The sequence below is a fragment of the Neodiprion fabricii genome, chromosome 6, assembly GCF_021155785.1.
Source record: "Neodiprion fabricii isolate iyNeoFabr1 chromosome 6, iyNeoFabr1.1, whole genome shotgun sequence".
Classification (NCBI taxonomy): Eukaryota; Metazoa; Arthropoda; class Insecta; order Hymenoptera; family Diprionidae; genus Neodiprion; species Neodiprion fabricii.
This window is the reverse complement of record NC_060244.1, coordinates 22381426-22394914: the sequence shown is the minus strand read 5'-3', so window position 1 is coordinate 22394914 and position 13489 is coordinate 22381426. Positions and strand designations below refer to the sequence as shown.

Sequence of the window (13489 nt, the reverse complement as noted above, 5' to 3'; positions counted from 1 at the left end):
AGAAAATAAGCCTCTGTTCTGTACTAATTCATATTTTATCAATCTGGATGGTTAATCAAAGTTATCTTTTCTTACTTTTTCTCAACCGCAGGGTACGGAATAAATAATCCATAAGATAAATACATCATACATACATATATATATATATACGTATATATATAATATATATAATATATTTACAATATATATATATTGTATATATATTTATTATATTCAACAGTAACATCACAGTAGCTTCATATACAATAAACTTTTGTCATATAATAATTTACTTTAGATTGTGTTGGCTTTCATGTGCGTGTCATTGTGTCGTCGAAAAGTCTTTGAATGATGAGACCTGCCACACAGGAACATGAAAATCAATATCGTGAATTCGTTAACTTTTATAACAACGCCAATATGTATTTTCTCACAAAAGCGAACAAAAAAGTTTTCAATTCTCGCGCATTGCGGCGCCGATAATTAAATCGCATCCTTCTACTATAACGATTATAAAGTTTTTCTATTATCATTACACCATTAATATTACTCATTATTTTTATACAAATCGAATAAACACGCATTATATAGGGATAATATTAACGTTTATTCGTTTCTTCGATGTCGCTGCAAGTATATACGTTATATTGGACTTAATTGAAAAACTGACGCTGGCTAATCTCAACATTCACAAAAGTTTAGATGATCTCCAATAATATGTCACGTGCCCATTATGTAACGGTGTTTGGCAATTTTTATTTATTCTTAAGATTTTCTATTTTCTTCCTATCATCCTTTTGATTATATAACTGTGAATTAACTTCGTACAACAAGAGCTGAAGGGAGTTGGGATTTATTAGGGACAGTTCACATCTATATAAGAAAAAAGATGTTGCGTATTTACGTACAAGTATGTGCATACACAGGTACGTGTGGAGAGGTATAATACACAAAGTACGCGAAATGAGGTATAATTTGTACGAAATTCTGTAGAGAAATTAATGCGATCGTTTTCATTATAATATTATTTTTTTTAATTGATATCTACGAGTTATATAATTCTGGTAATGGGAGAGACTGATTCTAAAACTGAATCGAAATTATTTGACAGTAAAACCAAGTAATATAACGCAATTATTAACGTCGCAAATGGATGGACACATCCCATTGAATCCGCAATCATTAGCGTGCAACATTTCGCGATAAAGTCTGTAGGTACATCTGTAGAAGGTTTGATCTTTTTGTTTTTCTTTTCTTTTTTCCTTTTGTGGTTGAAATATCCGATTTACATGAAGAAATATACACTATACAGTTATGATTATGTCTTATATTCTATTGCTGATTACACAATTATAACGATGAAAGACGATGTGAGTCACAGGTTTTTGATTAAAACCGAAACGTCTCCACATTCTCTGTGTGTGAAATGAAAGTTGGCTACCTATACCATGAGTACAATAAAGATAGGCGTGTGCCAAATTCAAGAAATAGGGTAAATTTGGTTATTGTTGTTTCGACAACATTTAGAAATATTATAACAAAGTAGGTATGAGTGTGACGATTCAATTTCAAAAGTTACGTACGAATACTCGAATGATGCGAATAATAATGATGGTTTATGTATAGTTGCGTATATAATGTTGGAGTACGATGGAAAATTCTAACAGGAAATATACATTAATTTTCTGTATAATTCTTTCATCCAGCCTTCTGCCTGAACGATAAGACACTTGTTAACAGTTCGGGCGATTCTTCGATAAGAACCAACAATATTTATTTCACAATATGTTATTATACATGTATGTATAAATATTTGCATACATACATACGTACATGCGTGTACATGCATGTATATTTGCACATATATGTATGTACATGTATATCGTAGTACAATTTTTTTTTCTTCTCTTTATGTATAACAGAATATACATTATATGTGGGGAATTGGGGCTCGAAAAATTACTCGGCGTTGAAAATATGCTCCACAGCTTATACACGATTATATGTAATAATATACAGCTGCTTGTTCAATCATAGGTATAATATTATGTACTAGATAATATTATGTATTAGAGTTTGTTAAGTTTTATCATTGTTGAATTCGCAAAGGACGATCCCGTTGGCAACGGTCTAAATTTATCCGTAGAATACAGCAGTTTTTACGTTAAAGGAAAGGGAAAAAAAATAGGCAAGAATATGAGTAGGACAAGACTTGAACACTTCGTATAAAATCTAAACTTGTCACTCAATGTTTCACGTTTTAACAAGTGTTTTAGGTGTACGACGAATAATTCTATCACTCGGAAAAACTCGTTAATTATATTTTATAGACAATAAAAATAGTTAATGAACGAATAATGCAAAAAATTTATGGTGTATCTTAGACGATTATAAGCGTTGGAGAATTGATCCAGTAAAAGAATGGTAACAGCATATAACCTACTTCACACGTAGTACAATATTTTCAATCCCCGTTGGTTGTTGCTGTGTTTTTTTTTTCTTTTCTTTTTTTTTTTTTTCTTCACAATTAATATTCAAAATAAATTCATTGTTTTACACCTTTGTACACGATAATGTAATTTTCTTCACGTATTGTACAATATTTTATCCTATTGTCTGGTTTCTCCATTGCAGCAGCTACGTTCTGTATGTGTAATTTGTTTTCACTTATTATTATTATTATTATTATTATTATTATTATTATTAATATTATTTATATTTATATTATTATTCTGATTATATGGTTATTACCTTCATCATTGTTACGATTACTATAATTATTTTGTTTTTTAAATGTGTCTGTATTTTTTGTATGCGTGCGTGTCTCCATGTGCGACGTGTAAATTATACATGTACGTACGTAATACATACATATTCTGTGTATGGCCAGATATTATACACGTTAGGCATATACACGGTAAGACACAGTAATATAATAGGTAATGACAGGATCGTCCTTTTCAAAGTATGAATCTCGTGACTTCGTATTTCGATCCAATTCCAAGCCGCGAACTAAGGTGTCGGTGAACCGAGACGCGAAACAATAAATTAACGCTACGAATAATAATAATATGTTGCTTAAAAGCTTGCAGGAATAATTAATTGGCTCGACGCGTCTCGGCCTCCGTTCAGCGCGATGAGTATCTTTATACGAAATTACAGTACAGTCGTGTGATTCAAATTATAGACCCGATCATTTTTATACGCGAACGTTTTTGGCTCTGCGTAACAGCGATTAACAGGTCTTACAATTAGTTTTAGCCTTAGAACCGTTTTGACGTTCCCTATAGAAATGATGATTTTCCAGCCCGTTCCAGCCCCACAGATTTTAGAATCTCTGTCTTAGAGTATTGAAGATACAAAATCTACGATAGAAAACAGAACAGACTTCAAATATTTTTACCCCACATTCAACATCAACGCTTTCAATAATAATAGTTATTATTATTCATTATCCATTATTAATATTATTATTGTTTTCAATAATTGTTATTGTTAATCATTATTATTATTATTATTGTATATATAATGTTTATTTCATATTTATCGAATATTAGATTTTTATTTTATTATATAGATTGTCATGTTCGGCTTTTTTACATGCCGCCGATTATTTGATCTTGCTTGCAAAGTATATGTAATAAGTATTACAATAATCTGTCTACTATTGGTTTCAAATGCAGACAGCCTGAATCGTGAATTTTTTTTTAAGAGACGCGACGTTTGCCCTGTCAAGGTTATACGTATAAAGTGCAGATAGTAATTTTTAACACTTATTAAAACTCTGCTAATATATATAAAAAAAAAATTCTTCCCATTCATGCGCTAAGTTTTTAACCCTGTCACAAACATTTATTAACAATTTATATGCGAGTTACTTTCATTACAACGGGCGAGATTGTCGTCACATAATTTCAATTTTTATACACACAAGCTCACATCGCGTCCCTTGAGAAAAATTATTTTATACACACAATGCGATGGATTTCAGTTTGCCAAAGATCAAGTTCACATGTATTTTCATTATAATTTATATTTATTTTTCACACCTAACTAATATTCAGCCCTCGTTCGAAGGTGTCGAGGAGTTTTTTTTTTTTTTCTTCTTTCTTTCATTTCCTTTTTGTGTTTATATATTATTTATTCATTTGTTCGTGAGTTTTTTTCTTTTTCGTCGTGTGATTTCAATTTCTTTCACTTTGTCAACCAAGCCATGAATTTTGCGAAAATTTTTTGTGCCTTAGCTTGTCATTTTCATTATTTAGAATACAGCAGCATGTATATGTATGTAATGTATAGTAGTTATACGCAGAGTGTCGCTACATCGATACGTGCTCTGGTCATAGCGTCACCGTCACTGGCTGCCATTAAACAGAAATAAAAAGGGCTGTAAGAAGGTGAAAGTTTGACAATTCTCAATCATACCTTGTTATAACTTTTCGTACGTGTGGAATAAAATGAAAAAGTAACGACATTTTTTTCAATTTAGAGGGAAACAAGAAAAAAAATTGACCAATAAGTCGTACGGGGTGAAAAAAAATATAAACTTTTTGTATTAAATAATAATATATGGCGTGTTCATATATTTTAAAAATAAATTTATAACGTTTGAATTCTTTTTTCTTATTGATTTTGAGATTGATTGAAATATACGCGCATTTCTATTGTTTCGCGTTATTTCTAACCTTTTTTTCTCGCAAACGCACAGTTCAAGGCAGACTTTATTATACTTTTATCGTTAGTATAATCTAGAATTCGTATATATTATATATATATAAAACTAATTCATAAACGTTAAAAACTTCTCACCACCTCCTTATAGTTCCTTTTTACTTGCTGATCGCGGAGACGCATCTATATACACGTCTAGTGTACATACAATAACCAGAAACTATTTCTAGGAACACTCTGTATTGTCTACCAAAATTTCGAATACATCAGACTTACCGTTGTATACGTTACACGTAGTATACGCATTGTTAGGTCTTACTTACGATCGCAAGTCTTGATCTTAGCAGATCAACCGCGTCGCAAAGATTTAGAAAAAGCAAATCCCAGTACGTTGAGCATAGTATTTAACGGTCCGAATAAATTTTTTTCGTTTCTCCATTTTATTTCCAAATTTTTTAAAAGTTTTACTCAAGTTTTGTTTTTTCATTTTGCGTTTAGAAATCGAAAAAATAAACGATTTCTGATCGCTCGCGCTTTTATGCGCAAATTGTGATTCCGGTAAAGTATCTAAGCCAAAAATCCGCGACGATTATTTTAATACTCTCGAACCGTTGGTACTAGAGAATCTTTTCCTCGAATAATTGAGGAGCGCAGCATGAATTCCAATGCCAAATTAATTTATAACCTTCAATCCAAGCTTTCCGGATTCTGTATCCTTCTCTGGTAATCTTCCAAGAAAGTGTCAACGTTGCGAAAAACTCCAGTGTGCGCCTGGTACATCAGCGTCTCCAAAATCCTTTCGTTCTTGATAGCCTTAGACGGTAAAACGGTCTGAAACAATAATTTCGATTCGCGGACTCATCTCAATGTTCGACTTTCCTCCATCTACATAATCGTTACTGGCCATAGAGGAACTTGGCCCTGGACTCACCCTGATGAGTTCGTGCGGTGCAATATTCTGCAGCTTCAAGTCCCGAGTCAGTCTTTCCATAATACACTTGAACTCCAGCTCGGCGTCGAGCTCCGAAGTCTTGGTCTCCACCCTGTGCTTCGCCCACTCCAGCATAGCCTCGAACTTATGTATTTCAATGACAGTCAGTTCACGGCACATGATCATCTGGACCATGGATTCACTTAGGGTGAGAAAATCGGGATTCCGAAAGAGCTGCCAGGCCCGAGTTTCAACGAAAGCGAGGATCATGTTGACCAGTTCCGAGGCCGAAGTGTATCTCCAGTAGTAGTTCTCAAGAGCGCAGAGCATCACGCAGACTATCTCGATGCGCAGGAACTGCTTCGCGTGATGGAAACATGCCTGAAGCAGTTCGGGGAGGTCGTAATGTTCGGCGGCGCATATCAGCCCCGGTATATTCGTGCAGGTTAGCGGGCATGATCCGGTGTGCAGATAATCCAACAAAGTCCTGAAGGTTTCCGGGTCAAATTCGATTATGTCGAACTGAAAATTGGAAGGGCCGGCCGGTCATTCGCTGGGCTACGTTGCAACCCGCAAAAGGCATTCGATACTCGAAATTGGTGGGATATTTTACGTACCTCAGTTTGAGCGAGCTTTGCTCTGTCGACTTTCTGGGCATCGGCACAGACGCTCAGCCTGGGAACAGCCAGTGACTGTACTCCTCGATCCTTTTCCTTACCCTCTTTATCTGCAATTAGGATTTCGCCAATTCAAACGAATTGAAAGACACTTGCCTTCACGCGGACGGTTGATATAATCGTGCGCGAAATTTGCTTACTGCTGCAGTCCTGAGAGCTGGACCACAACTTTCGGTCTTCGGTTTGGAGGGTGTTTCCGCTTCCGTGTTTACGAATGCTGCGACCCCATCCTGCCGTGATGGTCCCGAGACGTGAGAAGGCACGCTTCACCATTGGAGAGGATGGCACACTTTTGGGCCTAAACATATCGGAACGAGTATCTCACAGAAACCGCGGGGCGGCACTTCGGGGTTCGGAGGACAATCAGATATGATATTCAAAAATGGATTTAAGGAGATTTTGGGAGCTTTGGGATGGCTGGGTATGTGATTTCTTGTACGATTAACAAGACGTCAATGCGGATAACTCGTGCTGAAAGAAGTGTCTTTTCTGTTCATCGTTCATTTGTGTCTACAATGTGTGCGATTCGTTAAATTCTCCTGGGGCGGAATTAGTTTAACACAGAGTGATCCGAGGGTCACAGTTATATGATTAAAAAAAGTGCAGTTACATGATGCGAAGGGTCACGGTATTCAGTTTTGAAGTCTGATTCTTCTCCAATTTTTTGTAAGTCGGATGTCGTTCGAATACCAAGAGTGAATTAAATTACCATAGAGATTATTTTTTTATTGGGATATATCGAGTATGTTATCGAATGCTAAAATATGAAGTGGGTGGTATGAAGAATGTAAATTTTGAGGAGAAAAAAAACATTCAAACACAATAAGGTGAGAAATATTTCAATTGACAACAAGTTCCGAGCAAGCGTGTTGAAAATCATGAATTAAATATATAATATACATGTACTATCCATGAACGGTATATAAACATGCCAAAATCAGAGTAATTGTAAAAATTTGGAAACATGCGGTGCTGTGAAGATTGGATTCATGGATGTGCCTTGAAAAATACATCGAAATATACATATATGTTCCTATATCCGGGTAGCCCACCTGCCATATTTAATGCCACATAGCATTGGCATGGCTTATTCGTATCAAAGGACTATATTCAAAGTCTGATCTCTGACTGTCAATCTGATTACTAAATGCAAATTTTTGAATATATCTTTTGGCATAATTCAAATGAATTCATGTATCGTAATGGCCACTATGTGTGGATTGTATCATGGCAGACTTTACGCCACGTAGTTGTTACCCGGATATCAATCATTCGACATCGATCAAATTACAGCAATCAATCTCACCATATTAACGATAACATAATTCCAAGCCAATCACCATTAAGTGCATTTATTTTCAACGTGAAATCGAATTGAAAAGAGTAATCTCCAATCGTTGGTTTCTCGGACACGCTTGCCAAAATTCCTGCTCCGAGTTTCAGGGAAATTGATTGACGGGTGATTTTAAATACTGCTTCTTCAACCTACCTTGGACTTTCCACGTCAGGAACCTGAAGGAAGTTCGAACTTTTTGGCTTCTGTGGACTAAGTGCAGTGGGGACAGGCCTGGAAAGTAACTCGCCGACCGGAACTTGGGGACTTCCAAATCCCGTTTGAATTCCGTACAGCATTTCTTGAAAGACCCTGGAAAAATGTCGAGACCGTTAAACTGGGAGAACTTTGGGTAAATTTTCGTCGGTATAACTCGAGATTTAATCGCAGACCTGCTTCTGACACCGAGAATAGCTCGAACTCCGATAAACCGAACTTTTTGCTTCTTTTGGCCAGGAACCAAAAAGGACACGTCAAACAAGCTGGCGTTCAGTGTCACGTTCGCTACGTTGTTCAGAAATACTCGGGTGAAATCCTTGGCCAGCTGATCGTAGTCTTCGAATTGATCTCTCACGGAGTCCAACAACGGAGAAGAGGGTCTCATGTGACCGATAGGTCTCCAAGACCCGCGTCTAAGCGTTGAGTCGAAGAAGATTTTATTTTTTTTTTACAGGAAAAATCGGTGCTACGAACTAAAAGATCAGAGTAAATTAGAAAGCATTATTTTACCTGTACGGCTTAGGGATTTGCCCGGTTTCCGCGTGATTTGCCAAGTTGGCGACAATGTCCTCGAGCATCTGACTCCTGGTCCTTTCTTGCATCCTCGCAAACTTCGGCGCTGAGTAACTGGCTCGTTCCCCGTTTACTATTTTCGTCAGAATCCACTCTCTGAACATCGGTCCTGTCGAATGATCACGAACTTATAGAATTGGTGTTTGACGATGAGTGGCGTTTTTCAAACCTCCTACCTTTTTCAAATATACTTTGTTCCCACAGGTACGGCTTGTAAGCGCCAACCTCATCCCTCGTCACCACGGACACCTCGTACCTTGTGATCTTACGCTTTATTCTTGGACTGACTCGCACTAAGATGAAAGTATGGAGGAAATGCGACTTTATGCACGCTGGACTGAAACTCGTATTGTCGGCCTCGAGAAACACCACGCAAACAATATCGTTGCCTATGTGCCGCTTCCTCTGCAGCTGTAACCAGAATTTCACCGAATACGTATGGGAAAATGAGATTAGTAGTACTGTCAATAAAAAAAAAAAAAATTCTTTATATTGCTTCAAAGAGTATTTCACCATTTAAAGTTGGCAAAAGCATATCTGAGTATCTGAAATACCTTTTGAGGGTCGTGTTTCTCGTAAGGAAGCAGCGTCGAGACGTGAAACATGATTTCGATTCCTCTCCAGTTTGTGTAAACGGAATAAAGCCCCGTCAAGTCGTGCACGGTGTCCAATCCACCCTTGTACTTGTCGAAGCCCTTGAGCCTGACTTTGTCGCCGAGAATTTGTAGAAATTCCTCGAACGAGAGCGAGTTGTCGTTGTTGTCCAGAATTTCCTCCTCGCTGTACTGTTCCTCCTGTACGTAAATCACCCCAACCTTGAGTTCGGACTTAATGAAGACCTGGTCCAACTTGAGAAGCTCCTCAGGTGTGTCTGGCAGCTGACCCAGAGTCAGCGGAGGGTTGATATTCACCTCCTTACCGAGGCTACGAACAACTTCCTCGCGGTTGTAACGATCGGCAAACACACAGCTGGCCGGTATCAAGCCGTGAACGGTGTAGCTTATAGCTCTGACCAGAATCCGGAACTGATCTCTACCGTTAATCGTCTCTTGTTTAATGCTGAGTATCACCGGACCGAGGTCGTCGTCGTTGGTGAAATAGTTCCAATGTTCCGATCCGTAAAAGTATTTTTCGTACGTTTCTTGCTCAACCGATGTCAATTCGAAGCCCTGATTTTTTTCCCACTGTTCTTCGATCGCAGTTTTCTTACGCGGCGCATCGTCCGTCTCTATCTCGTTCTCTTCAAAGAGGCAAAAATCCTGCCTCTGCTGCCTCGACGTCGAATCTGCCTGCTCTTCAGCCTGATCAGGATCTGTTACTTCTCTGTCACTCTCGCTCTCGTCCCAAATAGTATCCGAGGCAATCTTTTGACGAGAGCATTCGATCCAGTACCCGGGGGTTGGGATTAGATTGTGAGGAAATTCTTCGCAGAACTCGTCTGAAAGAACACGGATAATTAATTCCGTTCAACTACCACTGAATATAATTAATATCAACGTTGTCTTAATTGTGCAAATGTGCTTCGTCAAACTGCTGCGTTATCTCAGACTAAGTGAGCCAATCGAGAGATGGTCGTACACATAGAGGGAGAAGAAAATCTTGACCGAGATCCAGATATGGAGAGTAGCTTCTTCAACCCTTGAGCACGTATTGTCGATAAATTTCTTCGTTATTTTGTCGAAAGCGATGATGTTATGACCGCAGTCGATTCACTGTAAGGTAGAACACCAAGCTGTTTGGCAGACAGGGCTTGGTATTCGAACTTAGAGTGAACCGCCTGCGGTAGCTTTACGTACGTTTTTTTTTTTGTTTATTTATAATTCTCTTCATCGGCATTGAAGATCACTGTTATCGTTTTCCCTTGTGTTCCGTTAGCTTCGGATATCACGCGAACTCCTTGTAATTCTAATTAAAGGATTACGGGTACTTAGCTTTGAATGAGGTTTGATCGTGATTAAAATAACAATAAATATATTTAAAGAGTTGATATTGTAGTAGATCGATGTGATTGGTTATTTATGTGAAGATCTCATTGATAGATTGTTACACGAGTATAGATTGAAATTTATTGAGAACAACTCGTGTCGTGAAAACATTCACAGGGGTAATTTTGAAAAATGCAGACGCGGTGGGAGAAAATGCAGCTAAGTTCTTGAGTGGTTGAACAGAGGAAATACGGATAGAAAGCTGAAGGACTCAGTGAGAGTTGGCAAGAAATATTTGGGAACCAGATGTGAGGTTGAAAACTACCTCTTAAAGCTTAGCGAGGGTTTTGCGACCCAACAATCACTTTGGACTTCTTCGGATTTAGCACATCGTGCGAGATTAAGAACGTGAGATAACTTATAATTCGGTGGCTGGTACGCCACGGAGTTCTTCCACTACTGGAGCGGCTGACATAGTTCAGGACTTTTCTACTCACGCGGTTTGCGAGGCTGGCATGGCTGACATGGTTCAAAATCTTCTACTAGGCAAGCAGCGTGGCTGACATAGCATGTAATACTTCTACTAGCAAGAAGTGCGACTAACAAGGCTGACACGATGCGAAGAACTTCTGCTGATTTACTATCACTTCAAACAGCTGATTAATTAATTTAGAAAATATGCGCAGTCCATCTTCACTTGCATTACGATTTATTAATGATGATTGTATTGCTCCGGCAGACGGTTAAGCTTTTTGAATATCTGAGTACCTGTTGCAGAATAACTTCTACGCAACAACGAGTGCGAAATATTCACTTATTAACATTTCCAGGCAATTGTCACTACGCGGTTAGTACGCTGGAATACGAATTGCTACTAACCTGAACAAGCTTGAGGTGGTAACGGGAAGATCAGGGTAGTCGATGACTTTCGACGGGCGACGGCACAGCCCAGACTCTGAGGCTTGAAGCTGCGAAGTTGTTGCATGAAATCTGCACACTCCATCAGAGCGACGTCCGCAAAGTGCAAGTCACACAGAATGTGGTTTTTGAACCTGTAATAGATCGATTTCAGTAGACTATTAGTTTGTAAATAAAAAAAAATAATAATTAAAAAAAATGATGAGCTTCTGTGCCGAAGAATCCAGCTGACTAAATGTATTTGAAAAGTATGTAAAGGACAAAGAATGCGGTGAGTATGAATTTTGAGTAATAAAATGTCGAAACTGCAAAACGTTTCATTGTCAATACTGGAAGGAATATCGGATCGCTGGTTTAACAGAGGCGTTATTGGCACCTGCGGGCGAAATGGCGAATCCTGGTCGTTCATGTACGTGCAAACATAGGCGGGAAGGGATGATCATGTACTAGAAAGTGCATAAAATGAGAATCCGAACGACATTCGAGATGGGGAATGGCAATTTTATCGTCTCGATGTAGGTATAGGTCAGCAATAGAGGGTTTTATATCTTCAAGCGGCAAGGTCTACTCCCGCCGATTAAGTCCTTCTCGCTAAACATGCAAACGCGTAACCAAGTACTACTGGTGTACGTATACATGTCAGAATAATTCTATACGATGCTCTTATCTACACGTATAAGAAGATACGGGGGAATGCAAAAATTGCCATTGGTTGGCTCACCTGCGTGCGCGCTTCTGATTTGGTCCGGTAAGATTGAGGCCGCAACTGTTGCATCTCAGGCACTCCTCGTGGTAATGGTTGTTGTCATAAAGTGGAGAAGGTTCTTTAAATCGAAATAAAGCGTAGGTCCTTGAGTGAAATGCATACTTTGAAAATTTAGGGAATTTCAGCAATAAAGAAGTTGGGTGTGGCTTGAGTACAATGAAAATTCCGGAGCGGTGGGGGTGGAATTTCCCAACAAAGCCTCGGATTTCATCCGTAATGATATTTCAGTGGTGTGTACCGCCGATTAAATTTTGGCTATCTCGCTTCATATCAATTCACCGCCCGCTTTTCTTGATTATACTTAACGTGTTATAATCCTTATCCCGAAATGAAAGGTTATTCAATTACGGAAACCATTTTCGTTTAAAATTTCATTAAGACTGATATATTAAGTCGGGATTAATGGGTGATTTAATTAAATCAAGAATTCACTCGCGCTTTGCAAAGAATGACATTTTAGAATGGGTCTTTTCGTTCGTCCTATACGGGAAGAGCTTATTTCGCCTTCTCGCATCCACAAGTGGTTGTCTATGAAAAGGTATGAAAATTTTCATCTCGTTTTTCTCATCCGGATGAAAAACGGAGACAGAAGTTGCGAAGCAATTTATCGGATGGGCAAACGAATTATCATCATTAGCACGAATGACCGAAGGTATCTCACTTTTTGCCAATACAAAATCCCTGAGTTGATAAAATATTCAGAAAGGGCGCCATCCATTGCGTGGCTAATGAAAAATCGAAGTGTTCGTCCTAGGTGAGAATTTTTTAAAATGATTAAGCATATACGAATGTAGTGCGAACGGTCACTTTTAATTAATTAACGGCCCTCTAACTGTTCACCCCTTCAACAATTACGATATACACCACTCTCGGGCGATTGTAATTTTTTTTTTATTTTATTCATCACGCACACCATACACTTATTGACGTTGTTTCACCGCAACAATTATTCAATTTTTCACGTATTCAACCATTTTATTTTTCACTTAATTTTTCCTCTATCCCGTTCAAGACACTATTAAAAATCTATCAACTTGAGATATCAACGACTTATCAACGAACAAATCAATTCACTTTCCAACAAGTCGAATCAATCATTTCCCCGCTTCTGTCATTTCTTCAAACGTTCGAAATCGTGACACCTACCCCGTGGTTAGTTGTTGTAGCATTTTTATCACCGTCTTAAGACTTTGCAGTTTTCTTTTATTATTATTATCTCTCGACAGACTTTTCTACTTACTGCTGATTCTGTTGTCAGCTATCGACTGGGATGCACCCTGTTACAATATAAGGGAACTATAACAAGGGTAGCGCCTGCGTGATGTTACCCGCTATGAAAATTATTTACCCATGCGCGTGCACGAAAGGGCTGCTTCGTATTGGCCCGAAAAATTCGAGGTATCATGGGATTTCGGCGTCGTGTTCAAACGTTAAAAATTACGACACGAACCTCGTGTATGGGGATGAATACGGATAAAGTATTGATTCGATCGGATT

General features: G+C 38.2%; 1 protein-coding gene across 5 annotated transcripts in view; it reads right to left on the bottom strand.

Annotated features, from left to right (window-relative positions):
• Positions 1–116: 116 nt before the first annotated feature.
• Positions 117–13489, bottom strand: part of LOC124184604 — a 53402-nt gene continuing 40029 nt past the window's right edge. For all 5 annotated transcript variants that reach the window (XM_046574496.1, XM_046574495.1, XM_046574494.1 and 2 more), the window contains 11 exons: positions 11948–12050; positions 11188–11360; positions 8938–9821; positions 8560–8794; positions 8321–8492; positions 7984–8223; positions 7748–7903; positions 6399–6556; positions 6199–6308; positions 5582–6103; positions 117–5481 (listed from right to left, as the gene is read on the bottom strand). In XM_046574496.1, the coding sequence (XP_046430452.1) occupies positions 5338–5481; positions 5582–6103; positions 6199–6308; positions 6399–6556; positions 7748–7903; positions 7984–8223; positions 8321–8492; positions 8560–8794; positions 8938–9821; positions 11188–11360; positions 11948–12050 (2897 nt within the window). In that variant the 3' untranslated portion in view covers positions 117–5337. The remainder of the gene's footprint in view (positions 5482–5581; positions 6104–6198; positions 6309–6398; positions 6557–7747; positions 7904–7983; positions 8224–8320; positions 8493–8559; positions 8795–8937; positions 9822–11187; positions 11361–11947; positions 12051–13489) is intronic.